General features: G+C 50.2%; 1 protein-coding gene across 1 annotated transcript; it reads right to left on the bottom strand.

Annotated features, from left to right (window-relative positions):
- Positions 1-851: 851 nt before the first annotated feature.
- On the bottom strand, positions 852-9,095 carry PHB1 (prohibitin 1). The gene is made up of 7 exons (XM_077806449.1): positions 9,010-9,095; positions 7,813-7,937; positions 7,031-7,192; positions 6,050-6,192; positions 4,750-4,866; positions 2,871-2,966; positions 852-2,065 (listed from the first exon to the last, which is right to left on the bottom strand). The coding sequence occupies exons 2-7, from the start codon at positions 7,898-7,900 to the stop codon at positions 1,853-1,855; spliced, it is 819 nt and encodes a 272-aa protein (XP_077662575.1). The 5' UTR covers positions 7,901-7,937; positions 9,010-9,095; the 3' UTR covers positions 852-1,852.
- Positions 9,096-9,443: the final 348 nt, after the last annotated feature.

Raw genomic sequence — 9,443 nt, 5'->3', positions numbered from 1 at the left:
GCCATTCAGCCACAGAAATATCCTTTTTTGGCCTGTAGAAATTCTCAGGTTAGAACTGAGCTGGACTGTATACAAAGAGAAAGGGCTCTCCCTTTCTGAGCTCCAGCAACCAGCCAGGAATTGTTTTTACTCTGGGGAGTGAGATGTAGTCAGTGTATTATATGTAAGCTCTTTGGGGCTGTCTCTTTGTTCTAGGTTTGTACACCACTTAGCACAATGGCGGCATGGTCCAGGCCTGGGAGTTTTGGGTGCTGCCTACAACTAATGGATCTTAGAGCTCTGCCACGCACTGTATGAAGGAAGGTGATAAGAGTCACTTAACAGATGGACAAACTGATGTGCAGGGAGGTGAAGTTACTTGCCCAAGGCTACACAGTAGATCAATGGCACAGCTGGTACTAGACCCCAAGTCCAATTCCCAGTCTAGTGCTCTACCCCCAGAATTGAGATGCATTAGTCCTCTAACCTCTGGAAATCCCGTTGGTGCATCTTTGCAGCGGAAGCCTTGCAAGATGTCTTCTATTCACTGGTTTCAGCGAAGAGTCTCACCCCAGCTTCTCAGGGCATTTTGATTCTCACACTAAGTACAAACAGGAAGCCCAGCAACGGATACGTGAAGGTTAGTATTTTCTGGTGGAAGATGGCTCAAGTTTTAATTCAAGAACTCCATTGCTCAAGCTAAGTTTTATTTAACCAAAAGCAATTTGTTCTGTTCAAGGCACACCCTTCTTTTGAGCCAGAGAGAATCTTGCTGCTGGGGACTTTTTGCTTCGTGTCCTGAAATAGCAACAGCAAGAAGCACCTTTCTTCAAAACTTCGGTCTTTTAAGAAACGAACATGAGAGAGCTGGGCAGGGTTGTGGTTTCATTTATTGAAGGCTGGGTTGTACAATTTCGTCTTTCACATCCTCATTGTAATTCAGGTTCCCTAAATAAAAACACAGCGCTGGTGCTGCAGCAAATCATATTGCCAAGATCAGACTGTCTGAACTGTGGAACATTAAGTCAGACCTTCTTTGTCCAAAGTAGACACAAATGCAAGCACATTTACCAACCTTAGTAGAGACCCAACCTCGTGTACAACAGGGAGTCACTGGAATCGGGGCACCAAGGAGGGGGAGGAGGCGGAGAGGGAACTATTTCATTATGCACAGAAGGAATGTTTCCTGTATAGTAGAAATAGCTTCACTTCTACATCAGGAAAGTTCCACCTTTTGGGGTGGAACTCAGCTGCTCCGACACCCGCGGACATGCCATAAGGATACACCTCCTGCCTACAATGCCACAGTTCAGAAAGCCAATCAGAGCAGAGCTGCTAACCTGACAACAGACGTCCTCTTAGCTTCAGCTCACACCTGCAAAACACTGGGCTGACTAAGGAAGAAGGCCCTCAGCACTCCCATTCCCTTTCTGCAGGCAGCAGGGACAAACAGTGGTAGTCCAAGGCATGCGTGCCATTGCCTGTATTGACCATGCTTTGTGAAGTATGACAGTGAAATCTCATTGGTACAGAATTTCTGTGGTCAACAGAGAATGGCCTGGGCTTCTATGGATTCATCCAAGAAGCGAACACAAGACATTCCCCTCACGGCACTCCTCAAACTGCTGGAAAAGGGGCAATTTCTTCCATTTAGTTTACTGACCATTGCAGCTTCTGCACTGAGTGTACAAGGCCGTTGGAGAAACTCAGTATTCTCGTCAAAGAGAGCCGAGCGTTATGCGATTAAGGACTCGATTGAGGATGCATTTAATTTTGTTTCCTTTGCTTTACCCAATCAGGAAATCTCAATGATTTTTTTTGTTTAAGGGATTATTTAGAGGCGATTAGGTAATGACTGGCTGCAAAGCTACATTCATTGGGGCAGCTGGAGCAGCACCGACTGGCCTGACGGCAGGTAGGTGATGTTGCGGGACCGTGAGAGCTGGTAAGCAATGTCTTCGGCTGCCTCCAGCTTGCGGAGTTCAATCAGGCCGTCACCAGCTGCGGTCAGCGAGGTGGCAACCAGCTCGGCCGCGATGGAGTCCCCCTCGGCAGTAATGACAGCTGCCTTTTTCTGCTGCTCAGCCTGCAAGGGAAGCGAAAAAGATGGACTGAAGAACCTGAAAAGCAGGAGGAAAATGCAGCTGCCATCCTTGGTGATTTAAGACCTGAACTTCCCCTCTCCCGCACAAACAGCCTTAATAAGGGAGCTCAGCCAGGTCATTAACAGACAAGGAAAGAGGGATACTGGGAAGGTAAGAGATCCCAGGTAAAGGTGCACAGACTTGCTTCCTTACCTTCTTACAACTGGAATGGTTAGTTTCACTTTGTTTCCATTCAGTTTCACTTTCAGCATGGGTCAACATGAAACTTGTGTTTCCAACACTGCTCAGGAGTTTTTAAACAAGACTATTTTCTATTGAAACTTACCATGCTTTGTGCTCAGATCAGCCAAGGATCTCCCAGTACAATGCAAAAAATTAAGCCACACAGCACCCACCTGAAGTAGGTACTATGCCCATTCTCCAGATTAGCACATGGAGAGCTTACTCGAATGTTTCAAAGATTCAGCAAGTCAGAAGCAGAATCTGAGCGCCCTCAATCTCTCACCCCAGTTCTTGCAAGAGAGGACACTCCCCCCTTTAAAAAACCTCCAGAGAACATTGCTATTCAGTAAGTTTGGTAAAAACACCACAGCTGATTTCAGAAGAGTGGAAGCTTTGGAGTGTGACTTAAGAACAGATTGAGCTTGTCCGTTCTGTGGCAGGAATTCCTGGTCAGAGCAGTCTTAAACGCTTCAGACCATTGGACAAATGAACGTTACTAGTCAGGGTAGGAACTGGATGACATTGGAGTCAGTCCGCAGCCTAAAGTTGTCCACGGGCACTCACCTTTTCCACTATGAATCTGGCTCTCTCTGCTTCCTGCTGGGCCACCTGCTTCAATTCTACTGCCTCCGTGAACTCCTTCCCAAAGGTCAGATGTGTCTGGGGCAGGGGAGGAGAGAAATGAGCAAGATGAGAGTACCCATTGGGACAGTTCTGCTGCTAGGAACCACTCACCATCTGACAGGCAGGAGGTCCCTCTTCCTCAGAGATCTTATTTGGTACACTGGACCAAGAAGGAGAGCCACACCATGTTCTACAGTCTGAACTCAGATCTGATGTAAACAGGCATAGCTCCATTGATGTGAATAGAGCAGCAGCCTCTTCACTCAGGTTTGACTCAGTTTCTCCCTTCAACTGGTTTCTGTTTTGAATTTAATGGGTGGTGGGGTGGGGGACAGAGCTGTAAAGCATTTACTAAGTAAAACCACCTAACGCAAAAAAAAAAAAAAAAATCTGGGTAATGGAATCCTCCCACAGTAGGCTTTAGACTCAAAGAAACATGACACTAACCTCCCAGAAAAAGCCTATCCTAACTTCCCAATGCAGCCAGCAGGTGGAGCTCATTGTAGGTCAAGCTGTCCTGAAACTGACCTACCTTTCCTGCTCAGTTCTGTACTTGTATTCTCAGCACACTATTTGAACAGCTGCACTCTGCCGAGATGCAATGGGGGAAAGGGTGAGCCTCCCTCAGCAGCATGTTCAGAAGGCAGCCGCATCAGGCAGAAAGAGCCAATACTCACTTCCAGGAGGGAAATACTGGGACAGGGAACACACCTCACCAAGAGAGTGTTTTTCTAAGGAACACATCCTGCACATCCAAAGCCAAGTCCAGAGTATGCTCTGATAGGTTATCGTAGGGAAATCCCAGGAAGCAATGCACGTAATAAAGGGCCAGATGACAAAGGGTTTCAGTTTACAACAAGCACTAGAGCAGAGCTCACTTCAAGGATGGTCTCAGAACAGGGGGCAGCTAGGAGGAGGAATTAATTATTGACAGAAAACTGAAGGGAAAGATGCCGAACAAGGTTTGGATTTTTTTTACTGGACGCTCAGGGTCCTGTAGCTTGTCCTTCTGCAGGCTTAGAGAAGCCCTGGTGAGAGATCCCCTTACGCACATCTAGGGCCTTCCACAAGAATCCCTAAACAGTTTATAAACGGAGGCACAGTTGCCAGCCAGCAAGTCAGTATGGGCCAGGTCCTCAAGGATTTGCTCAAGTCACAGAAACTCAATAACAGAGCCGTTGACAGTAACTTTAACTATCAGCATCCTGTCCTAGCCACTGATGGTATGTCTACACTGCAAAAGAACAAAACAAAAAAACCCAAAAACCTGTGACACCAAGGGTCAGCTCCCATGTCAGCTGACATGGGGCTAGACTCTGCAGGGCTAAAAATAGCAGTGTAGACCAGGAGTTCTCACACTGGGGGTCGGGACTCCTCAGGGGGTCGTGAGGTTATTATATGGGAGGGTCACGAGCTGTCAGCCTCCACCCCAAACCCTGCTTCGCCTCCAGCATTTATAATGGTGTTAATTAAAAAGGTTTTTTAATTTATAAGGGGTGAGGGTTGCACTCAGAGGCTTGCTATGTGAAAGGGGTCACCAGTACAAAAGTTTGAGAATCACTGATGTAGATGTTTGGGCTCCAGCACAAGCCCCGAGACAACACCCCCATGCAGAGTCTAGCCCCACAGCTTGAGTCAGCTGACTCAGGCCAGACACGCGTATTTTATTGCAGTGTAGACTTACCCAATGCATCACATTCCTCCCCCGACATTGGATTAAAAACCACAAGTCCCAACCTTCAGTCCCCTACTCTAGCTACCCCGCTACGCTCTCACTGGCTCTTATCTGAGCAGACTCCTAAAAAGAGAGCAGTCTTACCAAGGAAACGTCATCTAGGATGAGGCCAAAGGTATCTGCTCGCTCCGTGAGGTCTTCACTCACTTGCCTGGACACCAGCTCTCTCTGTGTGATCAGCTCTCCTGCGTCAAAACGAGCCTGAAGCCAGGACGGGCAGCAGAAGTGAGAGGGGAAATAGACATGCAAAAACAACATGCAGATTCTAACGAAGGAAAGCTCACAATATCTTGAGCTTCTCCACCCAGCTTTCCCCACCACAGACAAGGAGGTTTTCGGGGCTGCAGCCTAAAAGAGAATTTCAGCCCTTTTCAGTTGGCGTCTACTTGCAACTGATTTTCAAGGACACTCTTTGTGCCCCTTATGCCATACCCTATTATGCCAGTACAGTTCCTGCTGCTATTCTCCCTTTCCATCCAATTCCTATCGTTCTTTGTTCTTCCTTCTCTTGTCCCTGTCCCAGCCCCCACCCACACGCCCATTTCTTTTTTCTCCCTATGGTGTGTTTGTAACGTGTGGCTCCTCTCCCTCCACTTTCCAGAAGGCCACATGTTTTTTGCAGCTTAATGCTACAAGACTGGGGAAGAGAAGCCTAGGTTGGGGAGGGGGCTGCCTGAAGCTTCTTGACAGCCAGCTAGGAGAGCTGAGAGGGAAGGGAGCAGTTTTCAAGGAGCTGCCTGCGCCCGATGCCAAGGGGTGAAGCAAACAGGTGTGCAGAGTGCATGTAAATCAGGGTTCATTCAGCTTTCCTCAGATCCTGCACACACACCCCCGACCCCCAGATTAATCTGTTGTCCCCACACCCAAAGAGCAGGAAATGCTGAGTTACCTGTTCCATTGAATGAAACAGGCTCCCATCAATTCTTTAAGCACAAGCTATAGCAGTGACTGTCCAGCAGGGCCTACATGATGGTGTGCAAGCTGTACTGAAAGTACTCAGTGGGTGAGTTTAAGTACTGTACATACAGAGGTGGGAAGAGGGACTCCCTTTGCTGGAGAGGCTGGGAAGCCCCACAGCAATTTGAGGCTGGAGAGGGGGCTGAAGATAGCCCCACTCAAGAGTGAACAGTTTTGAGGAGCACCAAAATGAACTCAGCTCCCCATCATGCTCGACAAGACTGTATCTGACGCAACTATCAACTCTTCCCAAACGGGGATGGCAGAGAAGCAAACAGCAGTATGACCATTTTCATTCTCTGGAGGACAACTTGCAGGAGGGTGTCTCTAGTCTGGAGCATTGAATGATCCATGCTAAATTAGGTCTCTCACTGCTAGAGGAAGATCACAGCATCACAACTGGCACAAGCCGTTGCATGGTCCTTACCACAACAGACTTCAGGATCTCGGTGGTGATGGATGGTAGTACGCGCTCGTCATAATCCTCCCCGAGGCTAGTGAAAATTCGAGGTAACTGGGCAGCAACTGGTCTAAACAAGATACGCAGTGTGATGTTCACATTCTGTAGATCTGCAGAGATAGGTGCATGAGTTAGACAACATATCACAGGGACAAGGGATAACATGTGATTGCTCTTTCCACGGTCACCGAACAGGGAAGGACAAATGTGTTCAGAACTCTTCCCTCCCCCAAAATTTGCTCTCCTGCCCAATTTGTCCTTCTATCGTCTCTTTCACTGGGGATCTCAACACCTTTTACAAACATGACTTAACCTTTGTCTTTCTTCTGAGGCTGGGAATTATTTACCCTACTCTACGTATGGGGAAACTGTCTTTAAAGGACAGCCTGAAGGCCTGAGGAAAGGGTTCCCTATCACAGAACAGACTGCTGGCAGAGGCCACATGCCAGACTGACGCCAGCACCCATAGAATTGCCACACCAGAAAGGACAAGAGCCCTATCCTGATTATGATTTTCTGTAAGGATACAGACCATGAAAATCAGGCCTTACCATTCCTCTGGCCCTGCCTACTTAGCCCTATTTTGTCCCAGGGATCCCATCCCTGTTAGCTTATTTTACTAAGTCACCCAAAAGCAACATGAGAATAAGGGACAGGACATATGATCAAAGAGGCGCTTCGAGGAGCTACAATCTCGCAGGGCCTTAACTTTGAGGCACTATCCTGCGAGGCACTGAAAACCTTCTGCCATTACCTTCATGGGGAGTACACGGCAGCCAGCATTTTGCAGAACTGAGCCCTAGTTGACATGGGCACTAAGGGTATGTCTACACAAGCTGGCATGGACTAGCCTTGGGTATCTAATTGCAGCGTTGACGTACCCTAAGGGACTCTGAGTGAACAACACCAATGTTGCTCTCACAGCTGCCACTTGCCCGGAATGCTTACCTTTGCTGCCAGTGATGACAGGGACATTACGTGGGCGGGAACGACAGTCAAAGATGATTGGTTTCTGTACCCAGGGGATGAGAAAGTGGGTTCCTTCTCCTACCACCACATCTTGAACACCACGGAATCGATCAAAGATAACGGCTCTGTGTCCTCCATCGACTAGAGGAGAAAAAAGAGCACATCAAGTACAACTTTAACCATTACCATTGATCATACGTTGCACGTTACCAGAACACTTCACAGAGGATATCAGAGACCTATCCACATTAGTTAAGCCTCTCCAACTTCCAGGGGCTAATCAAGTATTCTTATTTTACATGGGGAAACTGAGGTACAAATAAGTTAAGTGACTTGCCCAAAGTCAAGCACGTCAGTCAGTAGGAGAGCAAACAAGAAAACAACTTCTGGCTCCTAGTCCCCTACTTTCAATCACTAGACCAGTCTCCTTTCAAGAACACCACAGAAGACAGTTTTCTAGGCAGGAGATTTGATTCTCTGTTTTTCTGCACCTTGTGTCGTCAGTTACACTGGTATCAAATACTAGAAGTTAAGAATGCTAATGTCGTACACCCATTTTGCCCTGGTGTGAGTGACAACACAAGGAGCAGAGCAACCAAGAATGAAGGCCAGGAAGGCCAATTAATTAGTTCTCCCAATCCTCAGAGTAGCTGACCTTAAGAACTATCCCAAGGCAAGTTTATACTCTCTTATAAATATCTCAGCTTCGCTAATTTTTAGTAGAGAAAGATTATTTCAGCTCCATCTCTTCTGCTCCTCACCATTATAGAGAGCGGAGTTGACAACTCCCCCTGCAATGGCTAATCCCAAACCAAATTTGCCAATGTTCTCAAAGAGTCTGGAAGCCATTTGTCAGTCCAACTGCAGCTTCTTTGCAGAGTCACACCTGCAAAAATCCAGTAAACATATTAGAAAGGTACTACACAAGGAGCCTAGGTTTTCCCCTCTCTCTCTGTAGGACAGAGCAATAAATAACTCCCATCCCCACTGACAGCATTCATCACAGCAGGAATAGCTGCAGCCCCAGGCTCCCGTCCCAGTCAGATCTCACCTCAATCCTAGTTGAAGGTTGTCCCCTTCCCACAGAAACACCGCTTTCCTTCACCGCACCCGCTGGTCCCACAAATCCCCTTGCATAGCCCAACACCTCAGACTAGCCTCTCCGTGGAGCTCCCCTTCCCTTATCCTAGGGCTCCAGACTCCCAGAGCTCAGACCCTGCAAAGGCCACAGATTTCAATCCACTCCATGCCCCCACACGAGGGTAAGGCCCTGAAATGCTCCTCCTCTCCTCACCTTACTGTGCTTCCTTCCAGAGACATCCCATCACTAGGGCTCCACTGCTTTGTCCTCCCCCACAGGGCCTCCAAACCCTGCCCCCCGCCCTTCCCCCGGCACCAGCCCCCAAGCTAGCCAACCTCCCACATCCCCCTCCTTCCCAACTCCCCCAGTCCCCTCCTCCTCCTCCAACAGCCCCACATCTCTTCCTTCCCAACTCCCCCAGGGCCCTCCAACCCCCCTTCCCCAGCACCCCAGCCCCGCTCCCCCAGGGCCCCCCAGTCCCCTCCTCCTCCTCCTCCAACAGCCCCACATCTCTTCCTTCCCAACTCCCCCAGGGCCCTCCCTCCTCCAGCCCCGCGTCTCTTCCTTCCCAACCCCCCCTCCCTCCTCCAGCCCCGCTCCCCATAGAGCCCTGCAACCCCGCTCCGCCTCCAACCCCCAGGGCCCTGCAACCCCCACCTTCTCCAACCCCGCTTCCCAGCCCTCCATCCTCCTCCAGCTCCCTCAATCCCCCCGCCCACAGCCCCGCTCTCCCGCCAAAGGAGGCCCCGCTCCCAGCTCCCATCCCCCCGGGTGGGCGGGGCGACTCACGCGCTCCGGTTCTGACCCCCGGCCTTCCCCCTCCCCCCGCCCCGGCAGGGACCGGACCGAACCCCCACCTACCCCCTCCCCCGCTCACCTTCGGCCACAGCCCTGACCTCCACATGAAAGGCCAGCCAACAGCGCCTGCGCAGTCCTCCGCCAGCGCGTCTCATTGGCTCCCGCAGGCGCAAAGCACTCTGGGATTCGTAGTTCTCCGGCCGCTTCCTGCTCGCCCCTCTCCGGCGAGGCCGAAGCTGGCTAGACTACAACGTCCAGCAGGCCGCGTCCTGGCTCGCCCGCGGAGCAAAGTCTCTCTCTATTGGCCTCGGCCCTGCCTCGCTAGGCGCACGGCTTCTTGGGAATTGTAGTCCTGCCGCGGGGGATGCACGTGTTGGCGGAGCTGGTGCCTGAGGGGGTTCGGGTTTGGCTTGGACTTGGCTCTTCTCTGTTCTCTCCCCGCCCGGTGCCAGGCAGCCAGCCACCCAGTGTGTGATGGGCAAAGAGCCATGCTCCAGCCCACGCCACACTTCT

Source organism: Eretmochelys imbricata, chromosome 27 (genome assembly GCF_965152235.1).
Source record: "Eretmochelys imbricata isolate rEreImb1 chromosome 27, rEreImb1.hap1, whole genome shotgun sequence".
Lineage (NCBI taxonomy): Eukaryota > Metazoa > Chordata > Testudines > Cheloniidae > Eretmochelys > Eretmochelys imbricata.
Note: the sequence above shows the minus strand (reverse complement) of the source record. Positions and strands in the feature narration are given on the sequence as shown.